Source organism: Ictalurus furcatus, chromosome 9 (genome assembly GCF_023375685.1).
Source record: "Ictalurus furcatus strain D&B chromosome 9, Billie_1.0, whole genome shotgun sequence".
In the NCBI taxonomy this organism is placed as follows: domain Eukaryota; kingdom Metazoa; phylum Chordata; class Actinopteri; order Siluriformes; family Ictaluridae; genus Ictalurus; species Ictalurus furcatus.
This window is the reverse complement of record NC_071263.1, coordinates 10,190,933-10,213,442: the sequence shown is the minus strand read 5'-3', so window position 1 is coordinate 10,213,442 and position 22,510 is coordinate 10,190,933. Positions and strand designations below refer to the sequence as shown.

Here is a 22,510-nt window from a genome sequence, read left to right as displayed (position 1 = left end):
AGATCACGAGAAAACAACAGAAAACAAATTATAATGCACGGCCCCTTAGGGCTTTTGTAGCCATTGTAACGAGATTATCAGTTATTCACTTCATGTCAGTGGTTTTAATTCTCTCTCTCTCTCTTATATATATATATATATATATATATATATATATATATATATATATATATATATATATATATATATATATATATATGAGAGAGAGAGAGAGAGACTGACTGACTGACTGACACTCACTCTGAAGTCTATATTGAGATGTGTTTTTAGTATTTTAATTGTTGTCATGTTGGTCATGCCAAGCTGCGTGTTTGTTCAGCAAGATGCTAGGAGTAGAAAAAAAAAAGGCAGTTTTGAAAAAGGGACCCTGGAAACGAAGACATTAAGGATATTAAAACTCTTCATAGCGTCGCCATGGTTTTTTTTTTTTTTGCTAGAAGAGGATGGAGAGGTCACGTGACCAAGTCTCCACTTCATTCAGTGGTCATCTGTTGAAGTGACGAGCCTTTCAGGTCGCGCGAGTTTTTGCCAAGTTATCGAACTATATATAATATATTTATTTATTTAGTTATCTGTAGTAAGTTATTAGTTATCATTGTAAGTCATGGCTAGGCTATAGCTGGTCATTATTGTTGACCTTTTTTCGTCTCTTTAACCACAACGGCGCGTGGAGAAATTAAGGCGCTAGATATGGAGGGAACTGCGGACATGGCTGTAGATCAGGACTTGGGCTGTGATGATGTTCTCGAGTTCAACCAGTTCGACGGTCTTCCCTTTTCCTCACGGTATTATAACCTACTAAAGGAGAGGAAAGCTCTTCCAGTTTGGGGAGCTAAGTGTGAGTTCATGGACTACATCACCAACAGCCAGCTTGTTATTGTTAGTGGCACTGCGAAAACTGGACAAAGCACTCAGGTATGTTTTCCCCTTTATTTATTTATTAGATTATGTTTTTATATCTTAAAATTAACTTGTAGCCTACATCTACAACACAGTCTTAAGCATTTGGTCTTAATCATTTTCTGCGTATTAATGAACTGATATTTCAAAGATCAGGGCCACACAGAACTATGAGCTCTCAGAAATATTTTTTACTTAAATCTGTTAAGACTAAAATGCACCACGGGACTCCTAGTCAGTAAATCAGACCAAAAGCAGTTCATGTGAGCTAAAGAATGTTTGCCAGTAAGCTGAGATTATGTGTGATGAAGTGTGTCCATGTCCCTGTTGCAGATCCCACAGTGGTGTGCAGAGTTCTGCCTGTCTGTGCAGTACCGGCACGGCATGGTGGTGTGCACTCAGATCCGCCGGCAGAGCACAGTGGATCTCGCCCTGCGTGTGGCCGATGAAATGGACGTGAACATTGGCCATGAAGTAGGATACGTCATCCCTTTCCAAAACTGCTGCTCCACCGACACTGTGCTTAGGTACTTAACTTTTTTTCGTGCTTTTGTCCCAAACATGCTTTTGGTCACTTTTCTGACCGACAATACACTTTGCCCTGCATTTATTCAGCAGCGTCCCCTTCCCCCCTACACACGTCCTTTCATAGACGGCTGCCTTGCTAAGAAAAGATAACAAAAGGCCCACAGGCTTGATTTTGGGGTCCCCTTGAACAGCTGCCATGCCCCAATACAATCCATATGCTCCGTAGGTGCCTTTAGAGTGGCCATTAGTCAGTCTGGCGAACAAAGACCATGACTAGAACAGCTGAGAGGAGCGGACTTAATTACAACACTGACCTCAGTAATTATCTGAGTAAATTACCATCAGAGAATTCCCTGTCTGCCTTCATTAGGTTCATTTTAATGTCAAGTGCTTGGAGGGCTTTGCATTTGTTGCGTTTTTACTTTGCAGGTTTTTTTTGTTTGTGTTATTTATAGATTAAGGTTTGCATAAAGTCCCACACATGACTTCTCTGGTTTTTTGTTTTGTTTGAAAAAAAATAATTTTAATGATTAATTAATGATATTTTGAAAATATGTAAAATTTTAATAAATGGGTGTTGAAATAGGGGGGTGGGGCATGTTTGCCTCGCACCTCTGGGGTTGGGGGTCGATTTCCACCTCCGCCCTGTGTGTGTGGAGTTTGCATGTTCTCCCCGTGCTTTGGGGGTTTCCTCCAGGTACTCCGGTTTCCCCCCACAGACCAAAGACATGCATTGTAGGCTGACTGGCATCCCTAAATTGTCCGTAGTGTGTGTGTGTGTGTGTGTATGAGATTGTGTCCTGCGATGGGTTGGCATCCTGTCCAGTGTGTCCCCCTGCCTTGTGCCCCTAGTTCCCTGGGATAAGCTCCAGGCTCCTTACGACCCTGTGTAGGATAAGAGGTACAGAAAATGGATGGATGGGGTATTGAAATAACGAAAAGAAGACATATTATATGGTACCACAGTGTGGATACACACCAATATATCATTTGCTGTTATGACATCAATAATAACATATTAATTGTACGTTAATGTAATGAATACCTTTTTAGGTACTGCACTGATCACATGCTGCTTAGTGAGATGATGTCCGACCCACTCTTGGAGCAGTATGGTGTGGTGTTGATCGATCAGGCTCAGGAGCGCACGGTCAGCACAGACCTCCTACTCGGCCTGCTTAAAGATGTGCTGCTGGCGCGGCCTGAGCTGCGTCTGGTCATCCTCACTGCACCTCGATCCTCCGACAAGCTTCTACGCCACTACGGAAACGTGCCCCTGATCCAGCTTGAGGCAGAACGACCTTCTGAAATGGTGTATGGCACTGGGAGGGGAGGTGTCAAAGACTATTTGTATGCCTCTCTCCAACTGGCTTTGGAAGTCCACCAGTCTCAAGAGCATGGAGATATTGTAGTGTTTCTGGCTACTGAACAAGTAAGATGAATGTTGTCAAAATTATTTAGAAGCTCAAGTATTGAGCATCTGTGTGTTTGTTTGAGCTTCATTTGAATGATGAGTGAAGAATGAACAAAAATGAGTGTAAGTGAGCAAGCAGAATGTGTGGTTTATAAGTTGTGCCTTGAGTGCAAACAGTCATATTGTCATGTCAGTCTCCTCAACCCATCATTCCTCCTTCTGTTTCTCAAAGGAGATTGAATGTGCTCGTGCCATCTTGCGGAGGGAAGGGGCTGGTGTAGCTTCATCACTAGGTGAGCTCATTCCCGTGTCAGTCTGTCCAGAGCAGGAGCACAGTCTGCCTGTACTTACAGAACCGGAGGGTAGGTGCAGGAGGGTCTTCCTCACGTGTGGTCCAACTGAAGACTTATTCTGGGCCATGCATAGCATTCGCTTCATCATTGATGCTGGAGTACAAAAAAGATATGTATGTAGTAATTTCACAATGAAATTATTGTTGACTTTTGTAATTATGATTGTACATTGATTTGGTTGATATGTGATTCATTTTTGATGTGCTAAGATACAGACATTTATATTTCACAGGTGTACAACCCTCGAATCAGAGCCAGCTCTATTGTTATTCAACCAATCAGCAAAAGCCAAGCTGAATGCCGCAAACAACTGATTGGTCCAACAGGTGAGTGAATAAAACAATTAAAAGTTGTGAACCTCAATTTAGCTCTTATTCTTGTGTAATATGAACGGTGTTGATTTTAGGGAAGTGTTTCTGTTTGTACCTGGAGAACACGTCCCTTCCCACTGAGAATGTGCCTCACATCTTGGAGTCAGACATCACTTCCACGGTGCTTTTCCTTAAGAGGATGGAAATCGCTGGGTTGGGTCACTGTGATTTCATTGATAGGCCAGGTGAGACACACTCTCAGCCACACACACTCATAAACACTGTACACCTGTAAGTAAGAAAGCCCATGATGCATCCGTAGATCAAGTAAATTCTTTCTACAGATGTTCCAACATCTGAAGTTTAGCAGAAGCATTTATGATTTTTGACCCTATTGCTATGGTGATGCAAGAGACATAAAAACGTAACTTTTTTGCTTTCTCGGCTCAACAGAAAAGCCAGTTTACTGAAACAGAAAGGACGCGGGTTGTACAAGACACATTTTCAAGACACAATGAACTTTTTGTAGGTGAACTTTGACTTGACCTGTTAATTCACAAACCTCAAGCCAATGCAAAACCAAGAAGGCAAGATAGTGGACTCTTCAGTTGATAAAAAATGGAGTAGCCACTAATTACTAAAGTCCCCACATTAAAGTGCCTTGATGCATTATTCGATGTGTTGACGTAATTTCCACTGAAACGGGAATCAGGGAAATATTGAGTGACCCCTCCCCTTTTTTAAATAGCCAATAGCATTTAGCTTACCTCAATGCCCAGACTAAGTCATTCTTGACAGTTAATACCTTGGATTTTTATAATGTTGGGGGTGGGAGACTTCAGATTCTAGCTTTTGATTGGACAGAAAATCTGATGAGACGATGAAGTGCAGAATGGTGTCATCAAAAGTGTTGATCCATACTGGTTGTAGAGAAAGACTGTAAATTGAGTGCAACAATCTTGTAAATGTGAATTTTGTTACTGTTTTGGAGCACACTAGGTTATAGACAACCTTAAGGCTAACATATTCATACTAAAAGCCACAAAACTTCACTTTCGATTTCATGGGGACTTTAAGTAGCAGTTACAGCAGGCTTTAGCCTTTACTGTTGCTTTGTATACATCCGTGGAAATTTTTTTTTACTTAAACATTCTCTCCAAGATCACACCAGCCATAACCAACATACTGTTGATGAGTAGCTTGACAGGATCATATGATCAGTTAGTCTACTATCATAAAAAATCTATCTGTATCTACATGGGAGATATTGAAATAGATTAACTGTTCAAAAAGGTGGAATGTGCTTTTTTTTCTCTCTATAAAATAGTCATTTAGCATTATTGAACCAGCAGAAAAGCTGTTGATGGTAAACATGCTGCGTTTCACCATTTAATATTTTCTTTCAGCATGTCTAGTTACTATCATAATTGTTTTTTTAATATATTAAGTATGTTTTGTTCCTATTTGAGCAGACACATTGTTTTTATTTATTTGCTATTTTTCCTTCATGACAATAAGAATAATTTTTATACTGCAGTGATGCTCAGATCTATAAATGTCTACAAATAAGACAGTATATTAACAGTAAATATATCTTACTACAGTATATTGACTGGGCATACACTTATGTTCATTTTGTAACACGTCTATACAGTAAACCTTCTCACTCAGCTAGTTGCTTATGAATCCTAACATTTCTGCAGTAAATTATCGGTTCTACCAATACATGTTTTATTGAATATGCTGTTAGCATAAAGCCGTCCCATCCACTGATATACGCTAAGGTTCTTGTGGTAAAATTCTGGGCATTTTCTTGCTGTTTACTCACTGAAAAAAAAAAGCTGCTTCTGTCCATCAGAGTTCAACAAGAATAAGCTGATTCCTTCCTTCAGCATGTGCTAGCTAGGGTCAGCCAGGTTTCTCTTGGCCCACAGATCGGGCACAGATGGCGCCAGCTGCATTACTGGGTTGCAAGCTGAACTAAGAGCACTCTCACTGGCCTCTTTGTTCCAGAGATGACCTGCTTCTGAATGCCTGGGGCTCTAGGAACATCCATACGCACATCATTAGTAGAAAGAGAGACAGCAGAAAGTCTGTTCAAACAGTATGTAGTAATGATGAACTGGAATATTAGGAGTTGTTTTAGTTAAAATTGAAACACTGAAGCTGCAGATAATTTACTGTATATAATGCAAGTTCTCGTTCATTTTCATTCTCATACACAGAGCAAAAGATTTGCTCATTGAGTGGTTTTCCATAAAGAAGTAGCTGCCCTGTTCGAGGATTTGGCAGGATATAGGATAACTCTTCGGATATAATTTCTTATAGAACATTTTTGATCCACTTGCAGATCCTGAGGGCCTCATGCAGGCTTTAGAAGAACTGGACTACCTGGCGGCTCTGGATAACGATGGTAATCTGTCTGAGATTGGAATAATTATGTCTGAATTTCCTCTGGAGCCCCAGATGGCTAAAACACTTCTGGCTTCCTGTGAATTTGACTGTGTGAGTGAGGTGCTCACAATTGCTGCCATGCTTACAGGTAATTTCATCTAATGTAGCGAGGCACAAAGATACCAGAAATGTTTCTTGTGTCTTTGTTTTCCACACCCCTTTTCTGGTTCTGCCCTGTCCACACCCTATACTTATTACCTGTATACTGCTACCTGTTTTTTTCATCATTAATATCATTGTGTTTTATTAGACAACATACAGTAAAATCCTTTGTATTTCTGTGAAGCATTTATCACAGTTGGGCTGCTTAAGACTGAAATGTAGCATAAATCAGATGCTAACTTGCCATATCTCATCAGTCCTTTGTCTCTGTAATGAACAGGGCATGGGAGATTCTATGTGCAGAAGGTTTATCATTAATAAAAATCCAATCCAAAATGAGAGTCGGAATGAGGCACAGAAATTCAAGAATAGTTCAGAAAAAGAGCAAGTTCAAAGAGTAGTCATAGAACAAGACAAAGGTTAACAACATTGAAATAGCAATTACAAGATTTAAGTTTCGCAGAGGTTGTCAAGGCTTCGCAGTGGCTGAGAGTTTGAACTAGCTTTATATAGTCTGTAAACAGGAAGTGGAGCATGGTGAAGCAGGAGTGGTTAGTAGTCAGGGCCCACAGGGGGAAATCTGTTGGGTGTGCCAATCTGATATGTATTTTAAAACCACAGAAAATTTTATTGTAATTAACAAAGATAACAAATATTTCTATGCTACACATTTTGCTAAGTAAGGAATGAAACATCACCTTGAAATGCGTGCTGTTATAGCAAAATAATCAATGAGTGGGTGATCCCAAAATGTTTTATTCCCCTTTGTGTGGCTTATTGCTTTAATAATATGGCCACAAAAATAATATAAAATCAATGAATAATTCAATTTATTATAAATGATATCCAAAGTAAACAATTATTTTGCCACACAATAAGCTTTGGTTACATTACAGACAATGGTTAGGGAATTCTATGGACAGAACAATGCATCCATCCATTTTCTGTGCCGCTTATCCTAAACAGGGTCATAGGGAACCTGGAGCCTATTCCAGGGAACTAGGGGCACAAGGCAGGGAACACCTTGGACAGGGTGACCACCCATCACAAGGCACAATCGCACACACACACCCATTCACACACTATGGACAATTTACACATGCCAGTCAGCCTTCAATGCATGTCTTTGGACTGGGGGAGGAACCCGTAATACCCGGAGGAAACCCCCAAAGCACAGGGAGAACATGCAAACTCCACATGCGCAGGGCGGAGGCAGAAATCGAACGCCCAACCCCGGAGGTGCAAGGCAAACGTGCTAACCTCTAAGCCACAATACTTTATTAATTTCACATCTTTTTTTAAAAAAAACACAAACATCATATTTTTTTTAATCATTATGACCTAAGTGTGAGTACGAGTGTAGATGTCCGTGTGATCTGACCTCTCTTGTAGATTATTGCTATGACTTGTGGAACTCAATAAAGTCTAAAGTACATCAGTATGCTTCCAACTCAGATGGGTTACATAGTGCTAATACTGGAGATGTATTGACGCACAGATGATTGTCGTGATAATGATTACTAAGTGATATTGTGTGTCTGTCTCAGCTCCAAGTTGTTTCCTGGTCCCTCCTGTGGAGTTCAAACAGCAGGCCTTAAAGTGCCATCAGAGGTTCCATCACACAGTAGGAGACCACTTCACCCTAGTCAATGTGTACAATGCCTACAAACACAGCCAGCACAGCTCAAGTAAGTCATGGCTCATAACAGCAATGCAAATATGATAATATAGTTATCATGTATTCAAACCTGCAGACTAAATCAGGTAGTAGAGACACAAATAGCATTTTGTTCATGACATGATCTTGAGTCATTTCAATCAGAAAATTTGAAAAAAATCAAACAAACAAAAACAGGTCTAGTCATGTTAACATAATTTTTGTAAGAAATAATACACTCCAGACTGTGCGGTTATACATGCATGTTACCACCCTGAAGTGGATTATTTTCATACAACAGCATCGTCTGGAGTGTGTTATTCCACTTATAACATAGCGATTTGCCAACAATTACCTCTTTTTTACCAGAGGCCAAGAAATGGACTTTACATGTTACACTGTTATATTATTTGTTACAAGTCTTTAAAACTTAAGGATATTATATTTGTTATTGTGCGCAGACTGTTTATCAGACTTGAAGTCAGTAGGGGCTTTTTCTCTCACTGGAACTTTTTGTCTTGTTAATTTTGTTGGTTAGTTCAGCTTACTCTCCAAGTTGTTTTCACATTATGGACAACTTTTGGTTATTTTGGGAAACACTGCTGTCTCATTTGTTTTATGGAGACTTTGGGTGTGTGTGTGTGTTTGGGGGATTGTGAGAGTAAACAAAACATGCCAATGCTTTGAAGGATGTGAATTGGAACAGAGTAATGTTATTCAATTGCAAATCTCTTTTTAGAGGATTTAAACCTAATATGGTGAACAAATTATATTATGGAATTTAGGCAATTTTATTGGGGTTATCTCATAGTGTGGCAAGTAACAATCTGGAAAGACTTTTGTAATATCACAGTCTAAAACTGGATTTAAAGAGAAGTAAATCAGTAAATGAATCACATGTAAATGAATCACATGTTAATGAATCACATGAAAATGAATCACATGTAAATGAATCACATGAAAATTAATAAATAAATTAAAAGAAAAAAAACGAAATGGAATTTCTGACTGTTTTGGTTGTGCCTGTGCTCAGCATTGAATTTATTCATCACGCAGTTACTGGCTCAAATGAAAGTAGCCACTCAGGGTTTAAGGGTTTGCAGTTTTTCATAAATGTTTCTTTTTTTACCTAGCCTACTAGGATTAAATGTTATGATTTTATTGTGGCAGTTGTATACAGTGTTTTGTGCATGAATGGTCATGTGACATGCATATTCGGTCGTGTAGTGTGGACAGAGATCGTTTCTGAAACTAAGCGGAAACGCCAGTGTGGACAAGGATTGTTTTCATTTTAAAACGAAAACGCACTAATGTAAACAGAGCCACAGAGTCACGATACTCTACACACAGAAACCCAATGGTGTCCTGACTAATCTTATAACAGAATTTCAGCGATTAGAAAAAAATAATAATTTATACTGATTTAAGATGACCAATAAGTCAGTTTCCATTCTGCCGGCGGTATAACAGTCAGAGAAACCACAAAGTGTAAACTTTTCAAAGCTCCATGACGGTTACAAAGCCCTGACAGTCGACACGCCTCATAAATGTTAAATAAATGTCTCCCAACCAAAAACATCAACACATCCAAGGTTGTACCTTTTTTCTTTGTTAAACGCGTAAGCAAATACAGAGCAGTATCCTTGTGATTCACTGGTGAATAATTTTGGACTAACCAGTTTGATTTGTCCCTCAGATTGCAGCATCGAGCGCTGGTGTGATGAGCATTTCCTGAGTTTAAGTGCCCTTCAGATGGCCGATGCAGTTCGAGCAGAGCTCACTGAGATCCTGAAACGTTTAGAGCTGCCAGTGTCATGTTCAGCCTTTGGCTCAAAGACAAACACACTGAACATCAAACTGGCTCTGCTGGCTGGCTTCTTCATGCAGGTACAGCCTTCACGATCAGCCTGGCTCTGATTAGATCCAGTACCAGCTTCTCTAACTTTAACCTTTCCTGCTGTTTAAAGATATAACAGGGTCTTTTGACTGTTCATCGAGGTTTTTTTTATGCTTATGTGCATAAAGATAATAGTTATACAGCTGACATGAATCTACTAGGAATTTTCTAGCTGATGAAAAAAGTGGTATAGAATGTTAATCAAGCATGATGTGAAATTCTGGAAAACAAGATAAGGATACAATTACTAAGAAGCACAGTGAAATTTTGAAAAATGATCACTTCCAAAAGTACTTGGACATAGGAAAAGTACTTACATTTTTATAGATTTTTTTCCATTTTTAATTAAAATACTTACTCTAAAAAAAAATTGGTGAAGTATTTTAACTTGAATTTAAACATTATTGTTGTTGTTATTGGTATACACTGATCAGACATAACATTAAAACCACTGACCAGTGATGTGAGTAACATCTCATTACAATGGCACCTGTCAAGGGGTGGGATTTATTATGCAGTAAGTGAACAGGTCTCGAAGTTGATGTGTTGGAAACAGGAAAACTTGGCAAGCATTAGCATCTGTGCGACTTTGACAAGGGCCAAATTGTGAAGGCTAAATGACTGGGTCAGAGCCTCTCCAAAACGGCAGAATTTGTGGGGTGTGGACACAGTGTGATGCTCTGGGCAATGTTCTGCTGGGAAATCTTGGGTCCTGGCATTCATGTGGATGTTACTTTGACACATACCACATACCTAAACATTGTTGCAGACCAAGTACACCCCTTCATGGCAACGATATTCACTAATGGCATGGCCTCTTTCAGCAGGATAATACTCCCTGCCACATGCAAAAAAAATTCACTTTGAGGAATTGTTTGAGGAACATGACAAATGCTGACTGACTTGGCCTCCAAATTCCCCCGATCTCAATCTAATCAAACATCTGTGGGATGTGCTGGACAAACAAGTCCGATCCATGGAGACCCCACCTCGCAACTTACAGGACTTAAAGGACTATTATGCAAAACTCACTTTTAAATGGTGTTTGAACATAAATGTGTGTCGGCAGAGTGTGTACTCACCCACCCTAGAATGGTAAAAATCCGCCCTGGAAGGGGAAAACTCCCCGCAGTCCTTTTTAATATTCCCAATAAATCATAAACAGTGTCTCAAAATGAGCTGTTTTCATTTTCGCCCTAACGTGATGTCACATTGGACGGATCCCCGCCCTATTAGCATAGATCCTCCCCTGTGTGAGCTGCACACAGTCCAACATGTTTTCTGTGCTGGAGCAACTACAGTGATGAGCAGAATGTGTCAGCTTTGTAAGCTTTTTAAGTGTTCTGTTGTTGGCTGTAAGAGTGAAAATAAGAGTCTTCATGTCCTCTGGGCATCAGAGCCACTGAAGACGCAGTGGAGAAGTTTTATTTTATAAAAAATAAAGGAAATTAAAAAAAAATACCTTAAATCATTTTACACCAAACTGCTTTGGGAACGAGGGTCAATACAAAGCAGGATTTGCTAAAAACTTGATTCTCAATCATGGATCAGTACCAACTGTTCGTGATCGAGCTTCATATCCAGAAGACGTAAATATCATATTTTATATTTTGTGAATGTTTTCAAATCGCCTTTCCGAATGTGCTTGTTAGCAGATTCCATGGCTAATGCGGCAAAAGTTACTATTGTCTCTGATTATATTCACCAGAGCTATGTCGGCATTTTTATTTTTAACCCTAAAACACTTACTGGCTGTATAATTCGTAACCGCACCTTTTATTATGCACAATAAAGTAAGATGATTGTCTTTTTCAAAGCTGTGTACATTTCGAGCGAATCATTTTAGTATGTGAAGCACGAGCTGTAAAGGCACATTCGCTGTAGTATTTGAAGCAGGAGCTGTAAAGGCAGAGCCCTCTTCCGGAAAGGGGGCGGGGAGCAGCAGCTCATTTGCATTTAAAGAAACACACGAAAACGGGGTGTTTTTGCTTCCACCCAAATGGGGCCTTTTCAGCATGGTGTAACAAATGATCCGTGGAGTATTTTGAGCTGAAACGTCAGCCACATTCTGGAACACCTGAGACTTATATTACACCTCGTAAAAAGGCTCAAAATAGGTCTCCTTTAAAGGACCTGCCACTAACGTCTTGGTGCCAGACACCACGGCACACCTTCAGAGATCTTGTGGAGTTCATACCTCGTCAAGTCAGGGCTGTTTTGGCAGCACAAGGGGGACCTACACAATATTAGGCAGGTGGGTTTAATGTTGTGGCTGATCGGTGTATATTAGTATATACTACTAATACAGTATAATATATTTAATCACAAATGTTGCTCATAAAATGAAAACACAAAGTGAATTCACATCTGCTTGTTATTTAATTAATTAATTTCAGCTGCAATAATTCTTGACTACAATGTTTTTTATCACAGGGCATTGTTACATTTAACCAAGCCACATGCTTGCCCTTGATGCTGAGCTTTTCCTTCTAAATAAACCTGTAACTTTTTTTTTCAAATCCCAGACTAATATATGAAAATTTAAGTTAGCAAATCAGTATTTGATTTTGTGTGCCAGTATGACTTTCTGGTCAAAAGGTTCTCACCCACAGCTGAATGATTATGTTTTACACTTATCCTCTGTACTGTCTGATATCTCAGGTGGCCAGGGACATTGATGGGACAGGGAATTACTTCATTCTTACCCACAAGCATGTTGCTCAGATCCATCCTCTCTCTGTCTATGGAGCTGAGTCGCCCAAGCAGAACCTTCCTGAGTGGGTTTTGTATCATGAGCACACACTGTCTGAGAATAACTGCATCAGAACCGTCACCCAGATTTCAGCACATGAGTAAGTACAGCTGTATTCCTGTTTGCATGTAATGGAGCAGTTGTTAGTAATATAATCAATATTTTTTTTTACATGTGGTGTTACTTGCTTCATTCCTAGTCAGTACTCGCAACAATCAAATTGTTTCCATATGCCCACTTTTCACAGCTTTTTATAGCTTTGTGGCTTTGACAACTGAATTAACATTTAATTTCTTAAGCATGTACTACATTCTCTGCATCAGAGAACCGAACTCAATGTATTATTTGAGCATTCTTGCCGTCTGTAGCTAGAAATATTGCAGTGGGGTTAGGAAAGGTACCCCACTGCAACAGCAACAAAAGAAAAGAGGCGTAGCATAGTGGAAGCCACCTTATTTACACAGAAGATGCATAGTGAGGGAAGCTTATATTTAGAGAGGTAAAGATTCTGTCTGTTAAAAAAGTTGCATCAAAAGGGTCTAAAATGAAAACTGATTATCTATTAGTGTCTAGTTTCTAGTGTAGCAAGAGTAAAATTAGAGTTTTGTTGTTAGTCTTCTTTCTTTTTGAAAACTTACATTTCCATCAATAATACTCAAGGCTCGAAATTGTGACCTTTTTGGTCGCAATTTTGGCATATATATATATATATATATATATATATATATATATATATATATATATATATTTGGGGGCATTTGTGGGAGTGCAGATAATTATTGTGGTGTGACCTGTTTTCATTTCTCTACAAAACGTTCGCTGATTACTGCACAGTATGTGCCTGCTGTGAGCTGATACAGTGACCGGTCCTATCCAACATTACATAACCAATTAAACAACATCTTTACATTCTTCACTTTAATGCAGATTTTAGATTGGTTAATATTAGCTGTCAATCACTCCCTTTATCATGTAACAGGGAGCTAACTATCATGCAAAATGTAAAGAGCTGATGAGAGAAGATGAAAAGAACACAGAGATATCTTTTGTAAGCCCCCTAACGTTACAGATAATGTATTTCCTGGAGTTGGCGATGGCAATTATATGGTGAATGTGGCTCCACTAGGGCTGCACAATTAATCGAATATCAATCGTGATTGCGATTTTGAATGCCCACGATTACATGAACATGATCGACTGCGATATTGACGTTTAAAGTTTGTCCTCCACTCATAGAAAACTCTGCTGCATATCAAATCAAGTGCTTAATAAACTTACAGCCAATCATCATAGAGTGGCACAGAGATGACGTCATTTTGTATGCCAAAACACGGAAACGAGTTAGCATTTTAGACCTTCCGGTTCCACCCCAAAGTCAGTGGGTTTTTTGAATCGGTTTTTTGAATGGGTTTTTGGTTAAAAGCCTGAAATAAGGTCTGTGATGAACACAAGCTCAGAATATTTTCACGTTTTATTCTACGACATAAAATATGCCAGTAAAACCTCACTCATGATTTTTTAGAGCTTTTACATGTATTGAAAAAGGCGGTTGCTAATGGTCACGTAATGAGGGTTTAGGACGGATACAAGTGCAGATAAGAGCTTTATTGAAGAGAGGCATACAAATCCAAAATGTTGAACAATAGCGTGGTCAAAAACAAGCAAAAGGTCAGGCGATCGGCAAATGGGCATAAACAAGGCTAAACAAGAACCAAACAACGAGGTCGAAACAACTATGCACAAACGCTTAGTACACGGAAAACTCACTCAGTACTTTGCATCGAACAATGAGACACGAGGGGTTTAAACGTAATTAAGGGACAAACGTAATTAAGTGTGAACACAAAACAGTTGAGACTAATGATGGCGCATAAGGGAACAACCAGTGACAATACAGGGGCGGAGACAGGACAGAAATCATAATAAATGCACATGTAGAAAGTAAACAAAGTCCGTGTCACTAAAAGACATGGCCGCGAGCTCCAGCGCTTGCGTGAGGGGAAATCATGACACTGACATGTTGCTAAATGGGACTACAGACGTTGTCGGGGACATTAAACGTCATCACGCCGAACAGGAAAACACTTGTATTATTTCTGTTAGTTTTATTTCTGCCGATTGTATTTAGGCTTCAGACTTCATAAAAGTTGTGTTCATTTGTGAAAATTATCTTGATGGAAAAAACGTGTTAGTATTGTAAACTTTTGTTGAGCATAGAGCTTTTTTTTTTTGCAATAATCCAAAAACCTGTGTGAAAATCCTGTTGGGTTTTTGTCGAGGGAACCGGCGTGATGATAACTTCCGGGTTTCAGTACAAAATGACGTCCCTGCGTCACTCTATTGGGTGATTTGGCTGCGTCTCTCCTCCTGTAAACATTGTTATTGCCTTTTCTGCATAGGCCTGAATTGCTTTCATTTGGTTGCGTATTGTTCTATTTTATTGCATATTTTGATTTGGTTGATGGTATTTTTATTTTTACTTATCCTATATTTTGGGTACAATTTTATTTATATTTTGCTTCTACGAGATGATGAACTTTATGGACCAGTCTAATTTGATGCAAAGATTTGTACATTAGCTGGAATGTAGCACAACATGGAGGTGAAAGCAGCGGTCTGTTTATTTAAATTAGGGCTGCAACTAACGATTATTTTCATAATCGATTAGTTGGCTGATTGTTTTATTTTTTTTTTTTCAATTAATCTATTGATCAGATGGGACATGGCAAACTTTTTTTTGTTTGTTTATTTAAAATAAAATCCACAAACTGAGTGTTACAAATATAAATTCAGACTAAAACTTTACACAACTGTTTGTCCAAAACAGAAAAAAACCCAACACACACACAAGAATATATTATTAATAGATAGATAGATAGATAGATAGATAGAATAATTTTTATGGATGCACAAAAAGCACAGAATTAAACTCCAGTCCTAAATTAATAATAAAAACTCACTTTCACTGCACCTTGTGGTTTCTGTTACTCGCTGCCTTTAGACATATTTTACTTTTGATCATAGTGTTTTTTAGTTAGACATTTACGGCTGCAACTAACAATTATTTTCATAATCGATTAGTTACCCGATTATTTTATATATACAGTCTTATATAATTAGACAAACAGTTGTGTAAAGTTTTAGTTTGAAATATATATATTTCAAACTAAAACTTTACACAACTGTTTGTCTAATTATATAAGACTGTATATTTTTAATTATATATAATTATATATATAAACATATATATATGTGTGTGTCTGTGTGTGTGTATATGTGTATTATATATATATATATATATATATATATATATATATATATATATATATATACACACACACACACACACACACACACATATATATATATATGTTTATATATATATATATATATATATATATATATATATATATATATATATATAGTAGTATTTATGCATTACTTTTTATGGATGCACAAAAAGCACTGAATTAAACCTTGTGGTTTCTGTTACTCAATGCCTTTAGACATATTATTTTACTTGTTTACTTTTGATCATAATGTTTTAATTAGATATTACAGATCTTACTCGCGCTCCCTCTCTGTATCAGCGCGTCTACACCGAGCATGAGGAGCAACGCGGCCTCGTTACTAACACATCACTTCTGTAATAATAAACAACAGAATTTACACAGCGTGTGAGGAGCAACGCGGCCTCGTTACTAACACATCACTTCCGTTATAATATACAACAGAATTTACACAGCGTGTGAGGAGCAACGTGGCCTCGTTACTAATAGATCACTTCCGTTATAATAAACAACAGAATTCACACAGTGCGTGAGGAGCAACGTGGCCTCATTACTAATAGATCACTTCTGTTATAATAAAGAACATAAGTTACACTGATACAGCATATAATGTCAATAAACTTAAATTAAACTAAACCTTTTAAGCAACTCGTGACAGCATCACTGTCATGCTCGTGCTTCACAAACTGCGCTTTATAAAGTTTATAAATCTTCTCTGCGGTTTTTAATATAAAATGCCCAACTGTCTTAGAGGACCTGGAGGTCGCACATTTTCTTCCTCAGTCACTTGATGATTTCGCCTCCGTCTGATGGTCATTGAGAGAAAAGAAATTCATGTACGGTGACTCTGGGTATTAGGCTAAAGCTAGCACCGTCGCATTACATGCATATGACGTCATGTAGGAAGCGGCTTATACTTCCGGTTAGTAAAAAAAACGCTAGTGTTCCATTTTAGATCATATTACCTTTCTAAAATCCACACACTAGATGATAGTGCAGAGTGTAATTGTATATTACTTCATTTGGGACACAACTTTAGTATCTACTCTCCGAAGCATGTTTTTGGAACAGAAGTAACGTAATTAGTAAATCTCCCCCGTTTCGCACGCAGACCAACTAATCGATAGAGATTCATTGACAACAATTTTCATAATCGATTATTATCCATTTTATCGATTTGTTGTTGCAGCTCTAATTTAAATGTGAAAGTGCAATAAAAATATGTTGTCCCTAATATCAATTAATAATCGTGATAAATAAATGTGATCTCAATATTGATCAAAATAATCAGTGATTATCATTTTGGCCACAATAGTGCAGCCCTAGGATCCACCAGCGGAAACGAAAGCTTAATTTTCGGAGAGAGAGAGTAGCTGAAAGACTTCGAGTGGCTCTGCTATGAAAATGGCTCAATGCGCTGTGATCACTGTAAAGCCTTTGGGACAGAGGTTGCAGGTAATGCTGCATTCGCCAGCTAATCCACACATATTAAGTGCGAGTGGTGGTGGTGTGTAGGTACTCCTAAATTTTTGCCAGTGCTCCTAACTTTTTTAAGTTGGTTGCACCAGTGCTACCAAGTAAAAAAGCTAATTTCGAGCCCTGAATACTGTTTAAGTGAGTTAATTTTTTAAAATATAAAATCTAGAGAAATTTGTGTTGAATTAATGAAGAAAGAACAGTTTTCAGTAGAGATGCACCAATACTAAATTTCTCAGCCGATACCGATAACCGATTCAGCGTTATATCTGCCATTACTGATAACCGATTATTCAGAGTGATATCGGCCGATACCGATAGTTCTGCCCTTTATACCTTCTTTTAAATTAATAATAATTAATTCCACAGTTCTGAAAAAATGTGAATAAAGTTTTTATTTCATGAAGTTGTTTCACAATAACTGGTCTCATAAACAGAAAACACATTACTCTAATTAACATGAACTAAATTCTGAAGTTAAAGTAAGATTTCTTAACTTATTGAATGTTATTAATTCATATTAACATTGACTGAATTCTAAAAAACCTCCTGTTAGTCTCACATTCACTCACCACAGACAAAAGCATTTCATTGAGCATCAAACTGGTAATATATAATATCAACTTTTTTATATATTAACATTAACTGGATATGAAATATACTATTCTACAAATATACTTTTTTGTGAACTCATCTTCAGTGAAATATTTCAGTGGTACTGGAAATTTAATTCAGCGCAGCAAAAAAAAATTAGACACGACGCCGAAACTCCCGCTTCACTGCTGCAGCGTCCGGTGTAAAATTTTAGCAGTGCAGAGATTAGAGTTTATAAATTGCAGTTTTATCTTCATTCCATGCAAGAGACATCATCTTTACACACAGCATGAAATCAATGTGATTTCCAGCCCTCTTTTGATTGACAGGATATAATCGGCCCTGATAATTTTTCCATAGCGTGATAATAACCTGATAATTTTTCCATAGCATGAAAAATAGCCTTCTAGATAATCAGTAGATAGATAATTGGTATTGGCCGATACAGCAGTGCATCTCTAGTCTTCAGGTAGTTGCATCATTGGGCAATAGTGGTATCAATGCTTTTACCAAAGGTTTAGATGGACAACAGAGATGAATGTTAAAATCCCCAAGAATCAGCAATCTATCATAGCAAGACACTAAATCAGAGAGGAACTGAGAAAATTGATGAATGAAGTCTTGTGAAATTTGGGGGGGGGACTGAAAAGTCTCAGTCACAAATTAAAAAATCTAATGACTGTGAAATAAGTCATTTAAGGTAAAAGACTTGTTAGAAAGCGAACTAAGGCCAATTTAATTTTCAAAGGCTCCGTATTTTTTGATGTACTTAAAGTACATAAACGAGATGGCGAGATGAAGACCAGATTGCTGGAAAGAAATGAGATTCTGGGGAGACAGCCGATATCCTCTTGAAACGATTATGGGGAGATCCTCAGTGAACATACAGTGGACGACGTCTAATTCCCAAGGCTGCACACTGCTTGTAGATTCCAGCTGGGAGATGAGAAGAAACCTTCAAACGATGTTAGAGCAGAGATGAATATTTGAGCACCATGTCCAGAATATTATCAGAGCATAAGACTGTAATCGACCAGCAGATATTCGTCCGCCAGTGGGGAAAATCGATGATAGAACTCCAAAAAACCAGAGCGAATAACAAAAAAAAACACTAATCACCCTTACAAGCTCATCTAAAAGGTATAAGCCAGCAATGCATGAGAAAGTGTTGAATTCCTCACAAGAGTGATGGCTATTGTACCATTTAAAGTAGTGAGGGCTTGCTAGGCCAGGAAACATTTTAAATTGCACCAAGAAATCAGTAAACCAGTCCAAGGTGCCCCAAAAACACATAAAGAAAAATGCAAACATGCCTAAATGGTTTCACGGGAGGTCGTTCCAAGAAAAAAATGTAAACTCCAGAAAATGTTTTCTACAGGCTACAGATGGCAGGAATGCTCAAATAATACATTAAGTTAGGTTCTCTAATGCAGTACGTGCTTAACCCTTGTGCGCCGTTATGGACATTTTTGTCTTTTTCTTTTTTTTCTTTACTATCATTTTGTCTGTGTTAATGCAAACAGCATACATTTAGCAAAAGGTGTGTATTTTTATTGGAATTTTAATATTTCACCCTCATTTGCTTTCATAAAGGTATTTTAACCTAGGTACACAAAATAGTTACACTCAGGACCTTAAGGACAAAAATGTCCCCATTGAAACCCATTCAAACTGCAATATTTAATACCATGACATTTCAAAACATTAAATTTTTTTATATATATATTTTCTGAAATGTGTACTATTTTCTCAGGTTTAGTCTCTGGGGAAAATACATGCTTTTCCTTTTTTCTGATTCTCCTGTATTATATAGCGCTGCAGACCAACTGAATAAATGATGTAGCGATCATTGTGTGGGTGTGTTTGTATGGGTATCAGAGATGTGGTTTGTGTGTGTGTGTGTGTGTGTGTGTGTGTGTGTGTGTGTGTGTGTGTGTGTGTGTGAACAGTTTGAAAGAAAGAAATTATATTGTATTGGAAATCACAAATCACACCCCATGTATATGAATCAAAGAAGGTTAGCGAGCTTTGAAGATCTTTCCCTTATGTAAAGAAACTGGTGTTTAAAGGGTTAAAATTCTGAAACTGAATGAATGTTTGATAATTATGATCAGAACTGATGCTGGTTAAAAAAAAAAAGGACATTAGTGAAAGTGGGGGGAAAAAAATATATAATATTTTTATTACAGTTTTTGGACATGGACATTTTTATCCTCTATGGACCTATGTGCAACTTTTTTTTAATTCAGTTTTCAAAGCTATAAAAGCTGAAAAGGTGGGCATGTGGAACAATTTTGATTGTTGCAAGTATGTTCATAATCTCCTTAAGGCAGAGCGTCTCAACCTTTTGTAACTAAAGCCCCCCCAAGCCTCCCCTATCATGTGGCACGATTCCCCCCCTCCCCCAAATATTGGAGGAGACCAGGTATAACGATTATCTATTCTATATAAAATCTGTCTATATATAACCTAATCTATAATCTGTTTTTGATAGATGGATAGATTTATTTTGTGTTTTTGTACTTTTTTAAATTACTTTTCATAACTTTCATGAATTTTTAAATAACTTTTCTGACTTTTATAAAACTATATAACGGACAGGTATGGAAGCTGAATGATCAAAAATGTTTCTGAACACTAGAACTACTTTGAACAAGAGAACTAGGCTGTAATAACGTGAACTATTTTACATGTAAAACATGTTGTATTACATTCGTCTTGCGTTCTAAAAACATTTGCATAAGAATGATGTAAATTGGGACCAAGCACGGGTCTCGTTATCCATGACATTGTTAAATCTCCGGCTCTCAGCCACTCACTGAACAGAGCAGACGCAGAGAGAGGTGTGAGTACAGCGGGAAAACAAGACCTCGCGCTTGCAGGACAGTACTGGCCACATTTGGAATGTTGCTAAGATTTGTTCAAAAATACTCTAGATTTGTTGTTAGGCGCTTTTTTGGGGTCTGAAAAGTTGCAAGGGGTTTTTCATTTATGCACATTCTATTTGAAAAGCAATAAAATACACTGAACCACTGCCTTAAGGGTTTCGATTTCTGGGAGTTTTTTACACTTCTGTGTGTTCTTGTATCACGACCAGGCTCATCCAGATGACTCCTCAGTATTTCTTCTACAACCTGCCTTCTAGTGAGAGTAAAGACATACTGCAGTATGTTATAAAGCATGGCTCAGCAGCACCGGGTCAGGACGAGAGCAAAGCGCCGACCCTCAACAACATCGCCAGTGAAGAACATTCCTATGAACGCTGTGTCATACAGTGACCATGGTATATCACACCATAGCCTCAAAAAAACATGAAAATGAACATGTAAAAAAATTAACAGTGTTTAATCACTTGTGTAACGATGCAGAACAGTGTACTGAACGTGGTTTGAAGCTATAATATATGGACCTCTAGAAATAGCATCTTAGTTTAATGTAATGCTGAGGGATTAAGAAGTAAGTATAAGAAATATGTATTTGAATACTGCTGTGCAGTAGCTGCAGCCATTGAGCTGTAGGTCAAAATTAGTTGTTGTTCACTAGTTAGCTAGGTAGCTACTAGTTAGCGTTTGTGTACTCTTTTTGCATAAAAACTACAATATTTCTGTCAACAGTATTACTGTAGATGCAGGGTTCCCTGTTGATGACTCTAAAAATGTAGGTTTAATTAATGTGTGTCATATGTTCTGTCAATGCGTTTATGTATTTATCTGCTCGGCTAATACGTTTGTTTAATTGCACTATAATAATAAACCAGTTATTGTTATTATTTTGCCTTCTGGGAAACATGTAAATATCTTCTGTGGCTTCTGAAGGGCAGTACTAAATCAAAAATATAAAGATCTTTAAACAAAATAATAACAATTTACACTGATCATCCTGTTCAAAAGTTTACACCCCTCTGGCTCTTAATGTATCGTGTTGCCTTCTTGAGCATCGGTGAATGTTTGCACCTTTTCTAATAGTTGTGTGCGAGTCCTTCAGGTCAGTGTGAAAAGATGGATCTGACCATCACTGTTGGAAAGGGGTCAAATATGCAGAAGATGCTGGAAAAGCGAAGAATGTGCAGGACCTGGAGGATTTTCTGAAGAACAGTGGGCAGTTTAACTGCTCAGGACAAACAAGGACTCATGAACAACTATCACAAAACATAAAAACAGTCATGGATCATCCAGGTAATGACACACAGTATTAAGAATCCAACGTGTGTAAATTTTTGAACTGGTTCATTTGTGTAAATTCAGTTATTATTGTCTTGTGGACTTTATGTAAACATCTGTTATGTGAAATAGCTTATTCAGGGCAGAACTAAATAACAAACAACATGGGATTTTTATGATCTGTTTTGGGTTTTTTCTTAATTATTAACATTTTGCAGATACTGCAAGGTGATTATAAACTCATGACCTCAACTGTATGTGTGAATGAGTGTGGGAATGTGTGTGCATGATGCCCTGTGATGGACTGCTGTTCTATCCTGGGTGAATTCTCATGCTTTGTGCCCAGTGTTCCCAGGATAATCTCCGGGTCCACCAGGACCCTGACCAGGATAAAGTGGTTACTGAAGATGAGTGAATGATAATTGGAACTAACTTTAACACACAACATTAAGCATAACAGATAGACAGATTTAAAAAAAAAAAAAAAAAAAACAACCCAAAAACAACATGATGTGTCAGTGTTTAATTAAACATATTGTAGTATAAGAGGTACAAAATCAACAACGGGGGAGTGTAATGTTGATTATTTTCCAGTAGCAGCACATAGTGATGTGTTTTATTG

At 37.8% G+C, this 22,510-nt stretch overlaps 1 protein-coding gene across 1 annotated transcript; it reads left to right on the top strand.

Moving 5' to 3' along the window:
* The first annotated feature begins 373 nt into the window (after positions 1-373).
* On the top strand, positions 374-21,938 carry dhx32b (DEAH (Asp-Glu-Ala-His) box polypeptide 32b). The gene is made up of 11 exons (XM_053633522.1): positions 374-915; positions 1,234-1,427; positions 2,482-2,860; positions 3,075-3,308; positions 3,428-3,521; positions 3,602-3,751; positions 5,857-6,048; positions 7,610-7,750; positions 9,416-9,606; positions 12,278-12,468; positions 20,826-21,938. The coding sequence occupies exons 1-11, from the start codon at positions 691-693 to the stop codon at positions 21,004-21,006; spliced, it is 2,172 nt and encodes a 723-aa protein (XP_053489497.1). The 5' UTR covers positions 374-690; the 3' UTR covers positions 21,007-21,938.
* Positions 21,939-22,510: the final 572 nt, after the last annotated feature.

What these genes read in the sequence shown, in the direction of transcription:
- dhx32b (XM_053633522.1), top strand. Translation starts at nt 691, where the DNA reads ATGGAGGGAACTGCGGACATGGCTGTAGATCAGGACTTGGGCTGTGAT. An exon ending in TGATTTCATTGATAGGCCAG is followed by an intron (nt 3,752 to 5,856) that starts GTGAGACACACT and finishes ATCCACTTGCAG; the next exon opens with ATCCTGAGGGCCTCATGCAG. An exon ending in TGGCTGGCTTCTTCATGCAG is followed by an intron (nt 9,607 to 12,277) that starts GTACAGCCTTCA and finishes CTGATATCTCAG; the next exon opens with GTGGCCAGGGACATTGATGG.